This window comes from Nothoprocta perdicaria, unplaced genomic scaffold, assembly GCF_003342845.1.
Source record: "Nothoprocta perdicaria isolate Ctin4 unplaced genomic scaffold, notPer1 scaffold_297, whole genome shotgun sequence".
Classification (NCBI taxonomy): domain Eukaryota; kingdom Metazoa; phylum Chordata; class Aves; order Tinamiformes; family Tinamidae; genus Nothoprocta; species Nothoprocta perdicaria.
The window spans coordinates 105,224-127,583 of NW_020455529.1; the positions used below are offsets into that span (position 1 = coordinate 105,224).

The following is a 22,360-nucleotide window of genomic DNA, read 5'->3' on the forward strand; positions in this document are numbered from 1 at the left end:
TTTATTATTATTATTATTACCGGTCCTCACTTCCTTTATTTCCCTTGCACTGTCTTTACACTGAGCATTTCTGTCACTATAGGCATCCTTGTTTCCCCTCTGCTATGGAGAACACTTAAGGGCCAGTTTGGCACTACCAAAGCTAAAAGATTAACTGCAGTGACTGCAACATTGCAGGCACTGAGGTTCCCTGCTTTACCATTTCACTTCAGGTCCTGATCCTCACCATTTCTCTAGTAATCCAGTGAACTGGGCCTTCCCTGAGCAGAGGACGGAAGATCGGCTTGGTGTTAGGCATGCAGGTAGGGAGCAGGTAAAAGATCAACCTTACTTAAACACAAGTGCTACTAAATCTAACACTTGAAAGACATGAATGCAGTATTCTGTAAAGAACACTTAATTTTGCACTTCTTTTAGTAAAAGGCAACAGTTCAGGTGGAGTTATATGACCTTCAGTAGCTTATATGAAGAGCTGGAAGAGAGACACTTGGGAGGGAGAGCTAAGAAGCAAGGCATGTTAAGGAGCGCTCATGCTGCAAAAAATCCCCGCAGGATCCATTAGTTGGAACCCCAATTTGTCCATTTATTTACCTTCTTATTAAGCCAGTGCCACAGCTTGTCAGTGGCAGGGGAAGATGGAAGAAGAGGGAAGAGACAAGAACACAGTGGAAAATTATTGAAGAATGCAGTAATAGAAGGGAAAAAAAAATGCAATGAAACACAGGTAAAGTCATCCACAGAATGAAAATGAAATTGTTCCAGACCCAACGATAAATTACAATAGGAAGATTACATTAACTTCTATTGCAACAATCTGGATTTCTCTACTAACATACATTTTTTTGAAACAAAGGGATATAATAAATAAGAACTTTATTATTATTAACAAAGATACCGGCATGGCTCAGGCAATTCTGATTTAATTATATTGAGATATAGTATTTCACATTTCATAGCCGTATTTGTAAGAGTACTTTGAGAAGGGCACATTACTGAAACACCCAGACATAATATGAGATACTTGTTTATTGCTGCTATTGAGGCAGCTTTACTTACATTTCTAACTCCCTTATTACATTAAACAAATTATGTTTTTAGTATCCTACTCATATGGCATTTAATGACACACTATGAGATACCAAATACATAATTAAGCCTGATAAATATGTACCAGTTGATTGCAGATAAAAGAATTATGTTATGCATAGGTTTCTATCGGCTGTCCAGATGGTTCTGTGCACTTCTCAACAGAAAATTATTTCCTGTTATAGTATAGTTATTTTCTTTACTAATTCTCACCCAAGCTACTCAACTACAGCCATTCAAAACCTGACTTTTTTAAATATGGTTACATTCTAATTTCAGCTTGCTCCTCAGGCTGAAATTAGCCTGATCATTAGCAGCGTGACTACAACACTGAAAATAACAGACATTAATATTTCTCTGCTTCAGAGGTTAAGATCAATTAACTGAAGTTTGTTCCTCCTTCAGCGAAGGTAAGATCATTAAACTCTTAATTATATCTAAGGTTTTCACCAATGACTGCAACTCATAGTAGCTCCCACTGAACAAAACCCAAGAACTTGACAAAGTAGCAGAAACAAGGTCAGGATCAGAAGCAAGAAGCAGGTTTACACAGGAACATGAACATCAGGAAGTTGAACATGAGACGCATCTCACATACAGATTCTCTATGTGCTTGTGTGGCCACAGGAAGAACAGCAGTGCAAAGCAATGGCAAAGCTTCAAAAGCCACGAGTGACACCGTGCATTTGATTCTATTTTATGCCTTCTCCTGGGAAATAATTTAAGAATGAAAAGAGGAAAAGTTGTTTGCACATTCAACAACATATCTTTGCCTTTCATCTGATTTTTGCATGTATCAGTATTAGAATCCACTTTAATTATGTTTATTTCGCAAAATAAAGTAGATTTCGTGCCTGTATCTCCACTCAGTAGCTATAACAACAGAAATTAAAGCTGCAATTCTAGCCTGGGCTACTGCTATGGCTGTGAAAGGAAGTTATTTTGGTGTTATATATTTCAGCATCCTGGGATTAAGTGAGGGAAAACAGCACTATAGCATAACAGGAAATGGCATTATACATCATAAACTAAAATCCAAGTGATTAAGGTGATTCTATAAATATGATCAATCTATCTTACTAAACAGGCTATGGCTTAATTCAAATATTTAGTTCAAAAATAAGACTACAGTCACTTTTCCATTATCTTGGAAGTTGGACTATACTTGGAAAACTACTTACACAAGAATTCACATGTCTAAGGCAGTATTCCCTGGGATAACAAATGCACCAGTGCAGATTCTGTCCATTTTCCATGGATTCTTTAATTACACACTAATCTTGGCACCAGAAGAACCAAACCTAAATTTTACCCAGGTCTCCATATATAAAATTCTAGTGTGCTGCATTACAAAGGAAGATAAATACATAATTCACCCAAGTCTCCCATATATCTTGGGACAACAAGCACAAACCTAATTAATAAAACTAGTGCATGGACTCATACCACTGGCTATGCTCTTGATCCACAGAGCAAGCTCTTATCAAAGACTAGGGTACCTATGTTAAAAGACAACAGAAAAACTATCAAAAAGGACGAGTAAAAAGTATTGTAGTGCTGGTGAGAATGTGCACCCTACTAGGTGTTTCAGTGACCACTTGGGTGAAAGAAGGGATCTTTCCCCAACACCTTCATTCAGGAAATCTCCCCTTTCTGCATTGCTCGGCCTGTAAGCTCCAGGGGTCAACAGCGCAGTCAGGGATGGGTGAATACGATGACAGTCCTGTATTTGCAGTCCATATTTAAACCAGGCCTGCACACTGAAGGAAATAAGAAAGCCCACTCTGCCTGTACTCCTCTTGACCAGAACTCCTCTTTAGTTGGTATTTGTTCTCATGACCAAGGAGACAACCAGAAACTGATGAGTATGGGAAAGATGAATAGAAGGGTGTTTTTTACTGCTTTTAATAGAAGAGACATGTTCTGTAAAGCTCAAAAACTTGCAAGCACATGCTTCATAGTTTCAAGTTTACAGTTTCATAGTTTAAGTCCACAATTCCTGGTCACCTACACTAGCATCCTAGTTTTTTTTTTTTTTTTTTTTTTTTTTTTTTTTAATGCCAGGCTCAATGTAATGCTATTTCCTGTATGGGAAGTGCAACTTATTCACACATTTACTACATCTTTTGGTGGCTTTTTTTTTCTTTTCTTTTTTTTTTTTTTTTAAAAAGAGAAAACAACATGCTGCTGCAAGCTGTTTCCCTCCTCTCACCACCCTTGCTCTCAGCAGTGCAACTGTTTCTCACCAGCAGGCATGGCCCTTACTCCACTGTATGGAGAGCACCACTGCATGTTCACAGCAGACACATCTTGCCAACAGCTTGTGGGGCTGAGCCAAGAGCCCTGACACCCAGATTCAGTCTCCTCCTCAGCTCAGGACACACGCACACCTCAGGACACTGCTCTCGGGAGAGGAAAGTACTGCAACTCAAGTAGCCCTCCCTTCCTCCTAATATGGGGCCCAGGGCTAGGGCAACTGCTCGCGAGGCTGAGTCTCCCCCGCACTTTCAGGGTGCAGAGACACCAGCTCTCAACTCCTTGCAAGGCTGCGGAGCCCCTGCATACTCAGGGTGAAGCAGCATTACAGTAATTTCTAATTTTTATTTAATTTGATTTTAGATTTTATTCCTGTTTCTTTTTCTGGGGCAAGCAGTGTCCTCCACTTAGCTGTGCTCACTGCTCCTTTCTGTTTCCCAGCTGGTGAGCCGATTCCTTTAACAGTCGCAGCAGGTAATAGTGGATGCTGTGATCACAAAGATCTTGCACTGATGAGCAAAACCCAGCAGCTAAAGCCCCGTGGTTCGTGCCCCTCTGGATTATTTTGCTGTCTCTTTTAATGACAGAGTGACACTGACCTCCAATACCTTTAAGCTGACTGGTGCACGAAAGGACAAAACTTCAGCTTCTTCAATGAAAAAAGACTAAGTGGGCTTGGCAAGGATGTTATGAGAAGATACTATACTTGACAACTCTAGCTCTTAGAATACCATGTCTAAAGATTCTTTTTACTCCCTATATAAAACCTGTTAACAAAAAGCTTTTATCTCTGTAAGTTTCTCTGAGATGTTTGTCTTCTCCACTATCTTTAGATGATCCTTTCAAATTATTTATATCTACATATTCAGAAGCTTTTCCTTTTTCAAATTCCTCCACAAGGAATTGTGTGAGCTGTCAATTATCTCCCACTGGCATTTTAATGTCTTTTTTGTCGTCATCCTCCTTGCACTTTTTTTTTTTTTTTTCCACATCCATTGATTCTTTGTAAGATCTGTTCTTCAGATCTTCCTTTTCTTGGACTTTAGAATTCTAACTTGCACACAGATTTAACTTGTTAGTGCTAACGCTCTAACAAGTACAGGGTCCAGGCCCCAGGTTAGGGAAACTCCAAGCTATCAGTTTTTTGCAAAGTGAAAATTACTTGGACAGCACCATTACACTGCATTTTTGTACACTGGCAAAACTCTTACAAATAAAATAATCTATCAGGTTACACAAAAATTAAAAGAGGTTCATAACTGTTTATAATGCATGGGTGCAATGCAAGTGGTGGGGGCAGGGGGAAGAGCAAACAAGGCTTTTCCTATAGCACTTCTCAAATATCTTACCTCACATTTCTTTTTAGACAGGGAAGCCAGAAGATGTCTTTTGTACCACTAAGCCACTGTGTTCAACAACTATTTCCATAGAGTCTAAACAAATATAGTTGAACTAGCTCAAGTCCTACTTGCAGAATGACAGATTGCTTTTTAGTAAGTTTACACAATGGAAGGAAGAACATTTCACCCTTCATATTCCAGCTGATAAAGTTTAACTTCAATATCTTTGTAATCAGATAAGGTAGTTGAACTACACAAAGTTTCCCACAACCAGGTAAGTTGAGGTCAATCTAAATTTTTAACAGCGACTTATCAAGCTTTGCACATAATTATGTAACAGTTTAAATGTTTACCTTAGTGGGAACACTGACAAAAAAGAGATGGTGTAAAAATATACCATAAGACAGATACTTTTACATGAGAGACATGTCCATTAGTGGCAGACACTTATTTTAGAGTAAAAGCATTTCAAAACACAGCTAGCAAAAAATAAACTTTCAGGTTACTTAAGAAACTAAGCAGAAATACCTTACTGTCAAGTTTGAGCATGACTCTTCCAAGCCCTCTAATGGGCCGTGGCGCAAGAGCTTCCTGACGCTCCATCACAAACTTTTCCACAAGTTGCCACCAACTACTGCAACGGTTTGCCATGAAGTTCAAAACTCCAAAATGGACCACAAGTTTCTTGAGTGCCCAAACTATAAAGAAAAGAAAGGAAGAATGTACTGGAGATTTCAGCTTAGTGTAACAGCACACATCTATTCAGGTTGGAAAGACCTATTAAAGGAAAAGAAAAAAAATATTTTGCATCAGAAGTCATTTTCACCTTTTTGAAGTAGTTTTAGCATTAATCTCCACATTCACTTTAGAAATATGATTACAGACTTGAAATTTAAAATGCACCAGAAGAGAAGCGCCTGCACACTGCACAATCACCCAACTGCCTGACTTCAGCAAGGCCAGTGTGGTTCTATCACATGCTTGCCCCTAATTTGCCACAAGCTTACGCACAGATTCAGAACTTAGAAGTATCTTGAACATAAACCAAACTTGTCTCAAGTGTTAAGCTTTCCATATCGTACAAGTTGTATCTTTCTTTTAAGGACCGACAGCAGATCATGCATGTAACACGTGCATTAGAGAAGTACTCACATCTAAGTACAAGTAGCGCTTTATTTTGCTTTTAAGCATCTAAAATTATTTTATTGACACCAGTTTTATCCGAGCTTGAGATGATCATAGAAAGTGTCAAAAACATCTGTATTGTTCCTTAAGACTAGATACCTGAAGCAATACACTGATGATTTTTTTTTTCCTTGTAAGAAACATTTTGCTACAAAAAAGTTTTTCCTCAATACTCCTAAGATACATCCACTATAAGTTAATGAAAGAGCCCTTAACAACACCGAAACAATACAACATTACAATTACAAAAGTAAAAGCTGATGTCTATATGAAATATAGTCCAGAGACTTTTGGATAACACTTACTAAACATGAACTTTCCTTTGACACTGTCTTTAACAGTCATGAAAAGTCTGGCATATTCCTTTTTTATTTAACAACATGTTATCACTTAAGTTATTCAGATTCATCATTGAAAATAAAAAAAAAAACAACTTAATTCCCCCAAAAGCAGTTACTCTTCCAAAACCACTAAGACTACAAGTATAACATAAAAACTGAATAGTTCATTAATTCACACTATAAAGACTTATACTACTGATGACTTTGATGGGATATTGATGAAAATATACCACATAAGAAAACATAATTGTGATCCTTTATGTTGATATTCTTTAATTTTTATATTTAGCAGTAACAAATCCAAAGGTTTCATGACTCAGTTGATACGAGTAATTGATTTATAAATCTCTAAATCAAATAGTTTCTCATCCCTAAACACCAAAAATATTACTCTAAATGAAATCAAAATGAAGCAATGAGCAAGAGAATCATAGTCAGATCATTTCTTCCATCAGTTTTTTTTCTTTAAAGAGTTCAGTAAAATTGCCACATGTGGATCAACTGTTATAGATGAGGTTAAAATTCTACTTATACATTAAATTATGTTCTGTGGAAAGACTGTGCAACTGAATGTCTAATTAAGTTCAAGTAAGCTTTTAAAAAAGTTTTTTTTACTACATGAGTATTCTCCAAACCAGCTGCATTACTTATTGCTACACAGCACCAGCCCAACAGCCCTCCCATGCCCCACATTCACATCGTGCTTCCATCTATGGATATAGAGAGCCCCACATGCACAACACTGCATTTATCGAGGTGCAACAAAAGCCTATCATCTCTAAGTCCCGTCTGCAACAGCCCATGTTCTTGTCTGTTGAGGGCTCATTTAAGTTCGCAGAGATTTGGTTTACCTGCCTTTGGCACCACCCCGTGGTAAGTAGGAAGTATTCCCTTAAAAAGTATGTATGTACTTTAATAATCTAATTATGATTGCTTAACATACAGAAAAGAGTAAGAGAGCCTGCATTTAACTTGCAGGTTGAAGCTCTGCATGCTGGAAGGTGATGACAGTAAATGCATCAACTGATGCTCATCAAAACAGAGCAAGTTTGCATTTTACAAGAAGCAATATAAATGAAAAGGCATTATAACCTTCTGTTATTTAAATAACCTGCTCTGGAATAACTCAGCGTACCATCACTGCAAAGGCAATAACAAGGTGTTTTACTGCTGTCATTATGGTAGGTTAAAACACAAGTAAGAAAACTAGAGGAGGTATGAGAAAAATAGGAACAAAAGTATAGAAACAAGGCAAAAAAACCTAAACATTTGCCAGGAGCAGAAAACGATCTGAAAAGAAAACAGAATTTTAAATAAAGCAAGCACATAAAAACTAAAAAGTTCTTCACTTTTGTCCCTATTTATTTACGGAAGTACTGTTCTTCATCCTCTACATAAAACAACTTTTGAAGAGCATCTCATTTTACTTAAGTAAAAGACAAAAGTATTCATGCTAGTAAGGTTTTTTTTTACGATAATCTAAATGCTACTTCATGTAATAGTCATGTCTATCATAAGAAACTCCAAAAAAACTCTCAAACTGAAGAGGGCTGATTTCTCCTTTTTTTTCCCTTTTATGTTCTAGAAGTATTTTCTTTTATAACTCTATGTGTTTAGATTTGTGTCTAAGTGTCTAAGACTAATGTCTTAGACTTGAAAAGCTGCAAGGAAACCTCTGCTTTATGAGACTACTGTCCACTACTACATTATTCTTAATACTTCCTTTTTAACAGTCCAGGTTATGCTCAAAGACTCCTTGCATAACAACACGTCCCCTTCATAAGGGTTTTGTGGAGAATTGGCTGCACTCACCAGTTTTATGGCAAGAACAAGCAGGTAACAGCCCGGTCTCACAGCTGAGGCAATAAATTACAAATATTCCCAGATTAACTTCTGTTTTGGCTTGATCTTCTTGTGTAGGCACTTCTAGGCACTGGCTGCAGCAGATAATCCACAGAAGCCTTCAGAAAGTCACTTCAGGAGTGGCTGCCTAGACATGCCTGGCTCAAACGTAAAACTGTAGCCTGTTGTGTGCCAAACCCTAGAGCCTACTGCACCCCTTTTACCTCCCACCGGACGTAGGCATTTCTCAACAATCATTCCTTGAATAATTTTAAACATTCAAACTCAGCTTCTTATAGCTCTAAAACACATTTTCTAACCTCCTGATCATTTTTATGGCTTTCTTATGAGCTCTGTCCAATCTGTCATTATCTCCCATGATGGCCAGTCATCAAAACTGGGCAGAGCGCTGCAGTAGCAGCTGCACTATTAGGAAATAAAGGAATTGAAATCTTCTTTCTCCTCTTAACATACTCAGCTATTTGAATGTCCAATGATAAAATTCCCTTCTAGCCTTTACTACGGTGCCACAGCCAAACACACAGCTGTTTCTTTCACAGTGTTTCTCAGAGTTCTTGGCCCTACATTTGATTTCCAGCTGCTCAATTAGACAGTTATAATGGCTTAGTAAAAGGGATAATAGTTATATTTGTGTTCAATAAATTGAAAACAGTGTTTTAAGTTTAAATGAAGTCTAACAAAATAGGCAACATTCTCTGTTTACAGAAACAAAAAAAAAAAAACAACAAAGGCAGGCCTCAGATTCATTAGTGCACACACCTATTTCTTGTGCTCCCTCTTCCCTTTTCTCTCTCTTTCTCTCTCTATTCCACTCCTGCCAAAAGTTACTGAAATAATTGGCAAGCAGTTTTAAAACAACCTCTTCAGATAACCATCAAAAACATGTCACTATCGCTTTACAGATAAGAGATGCATGTAGATGTGAAGTAACAAAGCCAAGCCACCCCAGATAATTTACCCAAGCCACCTCAGAGAACTCCACTTCTGATTGTCTGCAGAACCTGGTAAGTCGTTTTTAATGGGAATGAAAACACAGCATGCCCTGGACTTGAAAGTGAGTAACAGCATGCCTTAGCTGTGGACGCAGAAGATGACACCAAGAGGAAGAAAAATGAAGTGCTCCAAAAGTATTGCCAAAATGTAAGGTAAGTATTCCAAATAACACAGGTAATAGTGATAGTCCATCTACAGACAAAGCACTTCTAAAATGAGCAAGTGGGCCTGGGCCCATATGAAGCAGGAGGCTGCACTTGAAACTGAACTTATTTGAAACTGTAATTGGTCAAGGACTTTATAACCACATAGAAAGACTTAGCTTGTGACAGTCACTTCATTAAATCCATGTCTTTCAAAACAAGAAATCTTGAGAAAGTAAAAAGAATTCATACAAGCCTATAACAGAAACAAGATTTTTATCTACACTTAATTCAAAGTCTAAGGCTATCCAAAGCCATCACTTAATACACATTCATAGGAACTGTATTACCTGCAAAAGGCACTGGCAATAGTTGCACAATCCAGAGATTTAGCCAGATCTGCACAATGACAATGGCCCAGACAAGTGTAACAAAGTAAATATCACTCGTCTTCTTTCTTCGAAGAAGAGCTCCAATCTCAGGCCTTTGCCTGCTCCCAGAAGATGACGAAGACGAGAAAGATGATGAAGTATGCGCAGGCTGATCCCCTTCTGTTGTTTCTAAAAGAAACAAACAAAAATATAAATGACAGTGGAACAGGTGGGAGTTATCATACCAAACAGAATATGCTCCTTAGCAGCATTTTAACTTACATTCATAGTAGTATCTAAAGGTAGTACTACTAGGTAGTACCCTCTAAAGGGCAGAGTAGCCTTGGCAAGAACCTGAATTTTGAAAAAACTAGAACAGGTCTGTGCAAGCTCTCCTACATCACACACTGCCACAGCAGGCAGGGCTAACAGGAGAAGGAGGAAGAAGGGATGCTGCATTCTTAGAGGCCTCCTCCTCAGGAGGCCTGTCAGAATTAGAGGAACTACATACACTTTATCAAGCAATCTTATCTCAGAAAGCTAGAGCAGATTTCATTTTCAAAAGCAGTGTGAAGCGTGTTGATTTCTCTTCAATTTAAGGTCTCAAACATGCTCAGATCTCATTTAAAGAGGGAAAAAAAAAGACTGTTTGAAGGGGATGCTCCCATCTCATTTTCTTAGTATACTCCTTCTGTTCCTCAACACTTACACTGCAAATGCAGCATTCACACTGTGATCTTAAATTACTTGTTAGATTAACCTAACTCAGTAACAACAGCAAGTCTAAGTAAATTGCTGACCAAAGCTCTTGTTCTCTCATTTACAACTTAGAAAAGATGAAGTTTAAATCAAAAATGAGACTGTATAGGCTTAAAAAAATAAAGGCACTAACAGGGTTTAGCAAATGGTGGTTTCCAGCAAAACAAAAATGTCCAGTATAAGGTTCCTGTCTACAGAATCTGAGTAAATTTTTTTTTTTTAAATTTGGTTTGCAAATCTACCTAGTATCAGCTTCATATGGATAAGCTTTGTATGCTATTGCACCAGTAACTCATCCATGCAAGTGAGGGACATGGACTCCCGGTATCTTGATTTAGAGTAGCTCCAGGTCCTGTTGGATACCACTATTGGAAATCACTATTGGAAGCCCAAGACAGCAAACAGCCCAGGAAGCTCGTGGATCCATGGAAGGAAACTTCCTATGGCAGATGGTAAGTGAGTCCAGCAGGACAGGAGCCCCACTGGAGCTGCTCTTTGCCAACAGAGGCGGCCTGCACCTCACCAGGCAGCCCACTTATATCTTGTTAGTGCAAACAAATCAAGGGCAAATAAAAACAAGAAAGAGGGAAAGTTGTCCTCACTACCAAAAACAAGCAAGCAAAACAAAACAAACACAAGACGACACAGCCACAAACTTCTAGTCAGGCCTCCTGTACGAAAGAGAGCTTCTATATGATTGTTCTTTCACTATTTTTAAACCAGGTACATTGGATAAGTGTAACACATTATTCTGGAAAAGGAGGAGAGGGGCTATTTTGAAATATGTTCTTATTTCCCTCTTATTCAAGCCTTTAGAACAAATTCAAATGTTTTCTTACAGAGTATTCAGTCACCTGAGGGTTGTGAGGAAGGTTTATTGGATTCATCTTCCGTAATTGATATGGCCATGGCAATTGTTGAAGCAGCAATGGAAATCATCTGACCAGGAAGTTCTGCCCCTGCAAAACATACTTGTGTATATAAAGAAAGAACAACCCAGGCCTTAGAACATGCATTTGTTGCTTGATAGTCACTGAAGTGGTTAAGCAATACAAAAGTTATAGATATATATTGTTAGTTTTTAAGTAAGCCTTCCTACATAGTCAACATGTTTGAATGGCCACAAATGCTACTAGTTTTCGCATTACAGTGTCAGCACATAAATACAGTACCTCAGCCTCTCCTTGCTAGTGAACTGTCACTGATATTTGTCACTCACAGTCTGGTTAATTCACAGTCTCTGTACCTGGTGATCAGTTTCACTAACCAAGACTGTGAGACCTTTCAAAAGCACCAAAATAGCATGATAGGAAGAAAGCTCCCGAAAAATCACAATAAAAGTAGTAACAGAAAGGAAGCCGTGGGGTTGTTTTCATACAAACCCCATTCACAACAGAAGAAAGCTAGTTTTATCCAAGCCCAAGTTCTTAACTTGAAGAAATTTGCATTCTAACCACACATAATTACGTAACAAATTTACTGGGTGGATGAAGCAAACTAAGTTCTCTCATACTCAATATTTTAGGAGCTATTAAATCCGTACTGCTTATTTCTTTCAAAATTAGACTAATTCCTAATTCCTAATTCCTGGACGTTCTTCATGCTTGAAAACAGGCACAAGGTTCCCTAAACATAACCATATAATCAAAACATATTTTAAACTTGGTAGTTGAGAGAGTCACTATTCTATGGAAACCAAGCAGTTTATTCCAAAGATTTTTCTATAACGAGCCAAAGATTCATTTCAGCATGCAAAATACACTTCGGAAGAAAAAGCCTAAAAGTTCTTACAGCAAATTCTTGCTATCTGTATGAGATTACATTACAATAATATAGTTCAGATGACTTCACCTCACTTTTGCTCCTATAATAAAATATACCTCATTTCTTACCAGAAGACTCCTTTCCGCTCTGCTGTTCATGCAACGTGCCTACAGTCATCAGAACAACTATAACCAGAAACACAGGAATTCTCCAGGAACCAGCCACAGAAGCTGAAAAAAAAAAAAAAAAAAAAAAACCCAACTTTTTTCAATAAAAAATGCCACTAAAATTATCTAGCAGAACTGAGAGACACACTACCTCAGCCAAGAGGTAGGCAAAAACTAACAAGTTTGTTGAAATAAACAAGTTTCCTACATTCACAGAAGGGATGAGGTGAAAAAACAAGGGGTGAACAACTATCTTGGCAAATAAACAACATTGTTACGTCTTCGGTGACTTTGACCATGTTGACATACCACACAGTCTTTAAAAAACACATGCAAAATTATATTAAGCTCTACATAAAAACATTTTAGAAAATCAGAAGCATGTCAAACCACAAAAAAAAAAAGAGATTTAAATTAGATCTCTACAGAGTTCTATCAAGTGTAGCCTTGTTTGGGACTTTTCAGCTATTGCTTCAAGCCAATGTTAGACTGAAAATGTGAGCAAAGGCAAAGCCACTATGTGCAGCCTAAAGCTTCGGAGAAGAGCCCACGTGTGCTTAGAACAACTCTTGCAAGCTACTGCTAAAGCAAAAATAAAGCACTACGTAAGCTCAGAAATTTTCCACTGTATCTGACTTATTTGCATCACCAATGGGAAATCCAATGGAACTTTGACTTTGATAATCTAATGTTTAGATTAAATGCAAGAAAATTAATACTAGAAAGTCAGTGGAACCTTATATTTGTACAGAGAAAACAAAGACTAGCAGTAAACTTACTTAATAGTGTTAGTATCATCATATTGACATTTTATTTTTATTTTGCTCCTACTACTACTATTAAATGCACTTCAATGCACAGTTTCAGCCTTGTTAGTGACAGGTTCTCCAAGTATTTATGAGAAAGTTTAAAATCCCTCCCATGTGACCTCTGTCCTTCCCCTCCAACCAGCTGATGAGAGATCTGCTACTGCCAGTGTAAAATAAAATGAAATCACAGAAAGTGTCAAGTGAGTGACAGAAGTGGAAGGCAGATGCTGCTGCTCAGATTCTTGCTGCCCTTCCCAACCCATGTTCCAACACTTCCATCTTACCAGCTTCCTACCAACAGCATTTACTGCTGCATAACGAAGAAGAAATCTCTGCTGGCCACACGCAGACTGAGTTACTGAGCAGAAAAACAGCTTGCACCTCAGCTGAGACTCCACTAGAATAATTTAGAAAAAGAGCCACTGCGTGGCTTTGCTTGCAGGATGACAGAATCACAGCAGATACAAGGGCACTGCCGCTCATGAACACCAACAATGTTACTCACCTAGGTGGAAGAGCAGCATAATCCACATGGGTACCGAGATGGCTTTCAAGTAACGCTCCGTGCTTAGATTCCACTTAAAGGAAATCATCAACAGGTAACCAACAACCAAGGTCCAGATCTGAAAGAAAAGGATATCTGTGGGTATGTACACATTCACACAGGTATATGTATGCATTTATTTGTTATTACACATACCCCTTTCTGCCATAGAGAAGTAAAGTCAGGTTATAGTTCAGGTTGTGAGTGACTTTGCCATGCACTTTTACCAAGTATCTAAGTGAAAACACTCATATAAAAAGACTACTGCTTGCTGTGCCAGCAAATAAGAGACTGATGCAGTCATCTTGTTTTGCTGCTTGCAACTGTCTTCTTCAGGTCTACTCACTAGGCAGCTAACAACAGAGACAGCCACGTAGGAAGCTCTAGCTAACAAGTTTCAGCCTGACAATAAAAAGTCCCTGCTAAGCAAAGACGTGAAATAACAAACATGAAAACCTGTTAAAAAAAATCAGCATTACATTCAAAGAAATATTTGATGTTTCAGACCCAAATTCATCAAATACTCCCTATCCTAACCAGGACACCTATTGTTCATCCATAAATCCCTGTGAATTGTAAACAGAACTTTTATTAACAGCTTTTGCTAAAGGAGAACGAGCTGAAAGAGACAAAAACCCGGCTGACCACAGAGACCTATCGTTCCCCTCTGCTTCTGCTCTCACTCATGCCAAGGAAGCTCAATCTCCATGAAAAGCAGTTTGTGTCACTGTCATTCACCTACTTGCTCTGCAGGAAATGGTAATTGCACTAAATTCAACAGATAAGCATAAACCCATCCTGTTCACTTTGGAGGGACCAGGATTTCACTCCATCTCGTTCAATTAAAAATCCCCTAGGAAGTCAGAACAAATCTACTGTCCTTTCATACTCATCTTTTCCATCAGAGGTGATCAATCCAACTTTTGTTTTCTTTTCCTAATTACATATGAACACAACAGTGCAAAGCTTACAAACAACAGGAACAAAAAAAAACATCTTCAAGGCAAATATCTGAAATGAAACTCTTGGATATTATGTTCAAATTCGAACATTAAATTTTGATTTCTAGCACTGTGCAGCATTCATTTAACAGCACAGGCACAACTATACTCACAATAAACGTTTCAGCCCAAATGCAAATAAAGGATAATTCAATAGCAAGAAAGGTACTAAGCTCTTCTCTATCCTCTTTTCATGAGGTCTATTCCAGCATCAAATGCATTTTCAGCCTTTAAGACTCATGATAAATTACAAACAACAAGCTCTGTTAATAGGTCAGAGTTCAGCTTCCCAATTAAAAAACATGCCAAGAGTAAGAGGTTAATAGTGCAGAAATCTGGGTTAAAAGCCAACGTAAACTGCTCTCCACTGTTTTTATCCGTTGAACTAAAACGAAGTCACAGAACCGCAGAGCTGAAGTATTCAGTAATTACTCCTGTTGCAAGTTACAACAATTCCACAGTTCTCTCCAAGCTCAGCAAAGGACAGGAAGTAAAAGCATTTCTTACTTCAATTAACTACAGAGAGAAACAGTTATTTTAAAACAGATGAGTCACCCACATTGTTTCAGAAACCAAACCAAAACAACACTCAGCCTTGCACACATCCAGTCACTCGGTGCAAAAGGTTTGATTTCAACGTCCAAGGATGAATCAATCTATTACCAGTTAATGTTACGGTCAAGCACTTGTGAGGTATGAGGAGCACTGCCCTACGTGGCAAGAAATCCCCTCCAAGAGAACTAGGCCAGGCTACTTCAGCTCAGGCAGCCTCCCACCAAACAAGCTGTAGCTGAAAACAGCTGGTAAAACAAAGTGCTTTGATTGACAGGGCTTGGGTTTTATCCCATACTAACTTGGCAACCTCCTGCTCCATTTCAAACACATCCTATGCAACATTTCTCACTATTTTGCTGAGCGCTTTCCAAGTACTTACATGCAAGCGAGTGCGCACGCACCCCCGCACGCGTAAGCACAAGTCAGCTGCAGATGCCAAAGGTTCACGACTTCATCGACGACTTTCAAACACCTTTTCTATCTCGTTAACTCTACTGGCATGCGCTATCCCCCACACATGAGAATTTTAGGTGCCTTGTTAGAGGGTGTCATTCTTCTTCCTTCCTTCACTTAGTTTCATTGACCAAATGGCAAAGCTCTCATTTCTCCTAACTGCCTTGCACCTCTGTACCCCGACAGCAATTTGAAAAAGATGTTTTTCTTTAGGTACAAACAGTAGTAACACCAGCCCCACTCCCCCCCCCCCAAAAAAAAACCACCAAACACACACACCAAAAAAAAAAAAAAAAAAAAAAACACCCAAACAAACAAAAAAACCCCACCCCACCACCCTGTTTTTTTCTCCTAAAAACAGCTGTAACACTGCAGTAAAATTCCTTGGATTTCAGTATCCACTTTGGGCTACAGAGATCATTTTAAAAAGCCGAGCTGGAGATGTCTATGCAAGTCCAACAGCTTTCAGTTCTCTTTAAATTGCCTCTTGTCAACTGAGGGCAAAAATGATGCCATAAACGCCTGTTACCTTTACGTTAAATTCAAGAATCTGCTTCAGTCTTTTGAATATGCTAATAAATACTGGAATATCACCTTAATTACTAGTTCTATGTGCTGGAAAGTCTAGATTTATCAGTAAAACCTTTTCTGGTATTCCTGAAAGCCCATTTTCTGTTACACTTACCACTAGGCATATTCTAAAGCCCGAAAGTCTAAAAAACACTTTAAGTTTTGGCATCACATTTCAATGAGAAGGGATTTCTCTCTTACTACTCAACTCCTAACAGCACTTATATTGATTTTTATTGAAGAGTAAAACTCTTCCATCACACAGTTCACCCACTTCCTTCTTTTCCTAAAAGCATTACTATTTTTTTTCCCAAGCTGCTTCTCCTCTTGGACTCTGGATCCAATTTGAAAGGTTTCACATGCATCAGTCTGCTTAAGGCTGCAACAAAAAAATCACACCACAGAAGTCTCACCACTTCTCTAACATTTTAAAATAAGGTTTTCGCTCACAGATGTTGATTTTAAAGTCTCCCCTCCCCTTAAATGGGGAAAGCCTTTCAAGAGCAGTATTCCCATAACATTGCTCCCAGGTTGCCTTACACCTCACACACTGACACACAAGTTTAGTGACTGGGTATCCTATGGTTCCCTCCCTGTTGTTCTCATCCAACAGTTTTAGATGCATTTGCCATTACGAACATCATAGGGGTTTCTTCATCTGTCTGGCTCATTTGAAAATGGTTTTCTAATGAAGAAAAGTTAATAGAAAGCAAGTGCAGAATCATGAAAATGCCAATTTGACTCACTTTCAAAACCAAAACTAATTCCATTTGGCTTTACTGCATATTCCACAGGACATGGCAGGCAGCCTTCCACAGCACGGGGCTTCCGCAGAATGAAGCCTGTGCCACTGCCCTTCGCTCAGTATGGAAAGGGTCTTCACTGGGCAGGTGCAACACCACAAACCAACCAACCCAACAAATAACGCTATGTCCCACCTCAGAGCAACCTCAAACAACCCCTCTTACCCTGCACTAAAAAGATCGTTATTTGTTGAAGCTGGAAAATGACACCTTGAACTTAACTGAGCACAAAAAGCACAAGTACATCGGACTAACTGGCCTACTTGCTGACAAAGAAGTAAAACAGTCAATTGGTTAGGTTCCTTTTAGATCCTCCAACTTATATATATTTATATATATAAATTATATAATAAATTTATAATTTATTATAAATATATATTTATATATTCTAGGTTTACCTAAAACTACTTAGCTAAATAAAATGGAAACCTGGCATCCAGCCTGCTGCTCAGTTCCAAATGATGAATTTATGGTTATAATCCTGGCAGACAAGATTGACGTATCAAAATGAACACTGTTACAGTGATTAAAAGCATTTTCAGAGAGTACTGCAACATTTCTTATGCTGCAAATTTAAGATAATCCACTAGCTAATTTATTCTGGTATCTGCAGATATGTTTTTTTAAAGGGCTTCTTCTACAGCTCATTTGTGCTGTTTTAATAAATAAGTTATTTGTGAGAATATCCACTAAAAAACTTCTCAGAAATCAAGTTTCTCAAAATTGACTCGTGTGAAGAGGTTTCTCAAAAAGTATCCACCTGTTAGAACCTCCTCTGAGGGCAGGTTATCACTCTTAGGACAAGCTTTGCAATACCGCTTTCACAGGAGCTGCCTCCTTTATAGGAGCAGCTCCATCTTTACGTTTTGCTATATAGAGCATAGTTAACATTTTGCTGGACAGTTCCACACTGATCATTCCTTTCAGAGGTCGAAGTAGAGGAAATAATTCCCTTCCCGTCTTTAAGGAGACCCCACGAGGCCTCCACAAAGGTCACCTCCACCAGGTTTGTGACAACAAAACGAAGACATTTTGAAAAGCCATCTTTAGAGCCTAGGTTCTGACAGCACCTAGATGCTTCTCATGTCTCAGAAGGTTCAGTGGTGCTATGGCAGCCAAGCCTCCCTGGATACCTGCAACCCAAAGCACACTCGAGGAGAAGATGCTTTGAAGAGGTTACTTTAGGGACTCCTGGAATCTAAGGCCAGGGTGAGCACTTTTCTTTGGCAAAGGGCTTCAATAGTCTCTCTGACAAGACAGGGGGGACCACAAAACACGGGACCCCCCTTAAACATGGAACCACCAAGCTACCTAACACTTTGATGACAACCCGGTGTCATGCTCATGGCAGGTGGCATCCCCAGATTTTTACATCATTCTAGCGAGGAAAGTACTGAGTAGGACCTTTAATTGCTAGCAAACCACTAGAACAGAAGGCGTCACACCTAGCACAGTCGCAGATACGGTCTGGCACACTGTTTCACAGAAGCCCCTCATTCCACATGGAGGGGAGCAAAACAAAGTCAGCACACACAGTTCTGACCTTGAGTAACAGTTCTGACAATCTCTTACCTCTTCTCTAAACAAATCTAAACACATGACCCCTCCTGACAAATGAATTGCAGCCAATAGCTGGCATCTCCTGTGTATTACTCTAGCTGTAAAGTGTCAGGCTGAAGTAGTTTGAAAAGTTGCTGCAAAGCAGAAGAATTTCCATTACATTAAGTATGATAGATAGAAGTATGCTTCAAACAAGCCTAGGAATCCACAGATCAGTCTTCAGAAGATATGCAAGAACCACCACGTTAAAGCTGCTATAGAACATAAACATATTCAGTATTCCAGTCTCCTATCAGACAAACATCCCACTTTTCAGCAAAAGAACACTTGTTCTTCAAATGTAGGATTATGCCATTCTCTCTCAAAGGGGTCAGTCCCCGAGATATCAAGGATTCCTATTTCAAATTCAAGCGTGACTTAAAAAACAGAAAGGACTGTAGTGCTGCCTGACTCCTCCTCAGTAGCACTGGGAACAGCTTCCCCAGATTTGGGGACAATGGCACCAGAAAGCTCCAGCATGCTAGGTCAAGAGGTAGTTTCCTAAATCAGAATCACATGCAATCCCTGCAGTTAGAGAACATTTTGTGCACTTGCATTGGAAGCAAAATTAAAAACTGCCCTAGTATCACAGTACCAGTAGATATCACACATATATTTTCAGGGAACACCAAACTGGTACCAAAAAAGTTACTGACAACAGTAATGGTTCTTGGTCAAACTCTCCAAGCCATCTCTCCCTTCCTTAGGGCAGCAGAGGTCAGCAGAAAGGGAGAAGATAAAATGCACATCACCTTGCTTCCTGCAAGCAACAAGTGCATCCAGGTGGCACAAGTACAAAGACCAAACACGCGCTCAGTAAAAACAAATGTCTTTCTTTTAAACCTGTGCAGCCAGGACAGAACTGTGGGTGGCTGGGGACTGGCATCTGTAGTTCACAAGATGAATACTACTTTGAACAACTGCTCTGTGCTAGGCTCTGTGCTGCCCTCACACTTGTCACAAAACACTGTGCTGCAGGACCCATTTGCTTGCCTCTGCGTCTTTAACGAATGAGTTACATGTCACCTTCTTGGCAAGAAGGTACTATTTCACGTATACAATAGGAACTTATGGTGTTTATGTAAATTAATTTATTCTAGATGAAGATATTTCAAAACACAAATCCAAAATGCCTTAATGGCCTACTATAAGAAACAGTGCAAGAAATTAGGTTACTGTAACTTTTGCTTATCACATTAAAGCACCTATATGTTAATGTAGTTCTTATTTTTATGTAAGAGACATTCAGAAGGAACCATGGAAGATTCAGATGCCAGGAAAAGGACAGTAAAATGGAGTAAACAGATCTGTAATATTCAAAATTCCTGTGCAGAGGATAGCAAGAAAACGGTACACATGCCCAGTCCCCGCAATATTACATGGAAATAAAATGGCTTAAAAACACTTAGCCAAAGTTAAAGCAGATACTATTAACTAATCCAGCTCAAGGCTTCTCAGCAGGGTAGGTAAAATTAAGTTACCCTGTTCAAGATATGCAGCCTGAAACCAGCTCTAAACTAAAAGGAATGAAGGAACAGCAAGGTTCAAACATGCCTGGACCAGGGAAACACTGCAAGGTTTAGAGATATTGCCAGGCTGAGCAAAGTTATTTACAAGGAAAAGTCCACAGAGTTTTTTCCCCACAAGAAGATTTAGGCAGCCTGATAGGAGCTTCTAAAGCAAACCTGTTGCAGTAAAGTCCATGGTTCGTTATTTTTGACATAAACTTCCCCCCTCCCTAACCCGCCTGAAGGATGTCGAGTCAGAAGAGGCCTGGGAATTTAGTATCTTTTGCCAAGTTAAAATTTTACAGAATTTCAATAGACATCACGTGCCTCTCGGAAACACTGCAAAGAGGAGTATCAGAGTCCTGCTAAACAAAACTGCACTGAAAAATGCATAAAAATCGGGCAGCATATTAGAACATACTTCTGAGGTGATATCAGTGCGAGTTCCTTTAATACCTTTACAGCTATGAGGTAGCAGCCAGCATAACTGAACTAGAAAGGTTTGAACAAGGATGGTACTCAAGTCAGTTTTTGAAGCAACATAGTTGCTTGGGCAAAACTTCAAACTTATCAGACAAATGGCAGGGCAATAAATCAAAACTTACAATGAGTAATAAGTCATGCTTTTGTTCTTTCATCACTTAACTGGAGGTAAAAGCTTGCACCATGCCTCTTCATTTAAATAATATTAATAAAAAAAGTGATCCTCTCTGTCATTCACTCTCAGATTACACTTCTGGGGACAAAACAGACCAGAAAAACATCTTCCCTGACATTCTCTAGTCTATGCTATGACTTAAGAGTAGAAAGCCAAGAAAATTTCTTCCTCCCCTTCGACCTTCAAGACTTTCTGGAGAAAATCTCTCTAGCCCATCTTAGACATACTAAAAACGTCAGTGATCAAAACACTTAGGAGACCTATTGCCTTTTCATTTCTGGTTTGTGAGAGACCAGCATACCTCGGCTACACTACAGGAGTAAAATGCAGATTCAGAGAGCTTGCAAGGGTACGTCTTTCCTTGGCAGTTTGTTGCTGTCTCCTGCCAACACGATACTTTTCAAGTACCTCTTTACTTTAAGCTGCACTTACATCCCTATTAACGCAACTGCCTATGTTATTTTCCAGCCAAGCAGCTAGAAGAATCTTGCTTAAAGAGGCAGCTAAAAAAAGGAAAGTCTTTGACATTAAGGAATCTGGGCAAGCCAATCCTACAACAGTTTTTTTTTCCCCCAAGTACAACTTCACTCAACTTCTGTGTTTTCACACACCCGTTTACCTCATATGCACAGTACTGCTCCCACTTCCAACGCAACCTTTGAAAGTAACCCAATGAAAAGAGTGTCCCATTGAGTTCCACTGGGTGCTTTAAACTAGTCAAACCCACCACGGAGATGTAACCTCTCAAAGCCTTAATTAGAGTAAACAATACACAGAGAAGCAGTTGGATTTTTAAGTGTGGGAAGCCGGGCCCGCAACACACGGCGCCCGGAGAAGCCCCTGCCTGCCCAAGCCCTCGCTCAGGCCGGCCAGGACGGCGCAGGCCGGGGGGACCCTGCAGACTGGGGGGGCCCTCATCGGGCCCTGCCGCGGCCCCACGGCCGCCTCCCCCTCCCCGGCTGCAAGGCCGGGAGCCCGCGGGGCGCTCCCGCGCCCCTGCGGCGCAACAAGCGACATGGCGCCCGCAGCGGCCCTAACGGCCGCGCGCGGCGGGCGGGCGGGCGCGCGCGCCCTCGCTCACTCACCCACTGGCTGCTGAAGTAGTCGAGCCCCTGGCAGATGAGGCGGGCGGCCTGCGCCAGCAGCACCTGCACGCCCAGGGAGCTGCCCACGCAGTAGAGCCCGTAGAGGAGCGGCCCGCCGGCGCCCAGCAGCAGCAGCAGCCGCCGCCGCCGCAGCACCTGCTCGCCCAGCGCCTCGACGCCGTAGTTGGCGAAGCAGATGGGCAGCAGCAGCGCGGCCAGCAGCACGGGCGTGCGGGAGCGCTGCAGGCGGCCGAGCCAGCGGCGGCCGAGCGCCGTGAGCGAGCTCTTGAAGGGGTGCAGGAAGGTGCCGCAGAGCACGGCCCAGAGCAGCGGCCGCAGGAAGGCCTCCAGGATGAAGTAGACGAGCACGGCGGCGCCGCAGCAGAGCCCCGCGAAGAGCAGCGCGCCCGTGTTGTAGAAGGCCTGCTTGATGGGCTTCTCCAGCCGCGGCAGCGACACCCCCGCCGCGCCGCCCAGCGCCAGCCGCCGCGCCGCCGCGCTCTCCTC

General features: G+C 40.3%; 1 protein-coding gene across 1 annotated transcript in view; it reads right to left on the bottom strand.

Moving 5' to 3' along the window:
• The window catches only part of TMEM245 (transmembrane protein 245), a 53,291-nt gene that overhangs the window by 30,241 nt on the left and 690 nt on the right, over positions 1 to 22,360 (bottom strand). The window contains exons 2-8 of the mRNA XM_026041855.1: positions 21,854 to 22,357; positions 13,583 to 13,700; positions 12,230 to 12,331; positions 11,192 to 11,296; positions 9,558 to 9,767; positions 5,211 to 5,380; positions 592 to 615 (exon numbers count right to left, since the gene is read on the bottom strand). Coding sequence (XP_025897640.1) covers positions 592 to 615; positions 5,211 to 5,380; positions 9,558 to 9,767; positions 11,192 to 11,296; positions 12,230 to 12,331; positions 13,583 to 13,700; positions 21,854 to 22,357 — 1,233 coding nt within the window. The remainder of the gene's footprint in view (positions 1 to 591; positions 616 to 5,210; positions 5,381 to 9,557; positions 9,768 to 11,191; positions 11,297 to 12,229; positions 12,332 to 13,582; positions 13,701 to 21,853; positions 22,358 to 22,360) is intronic.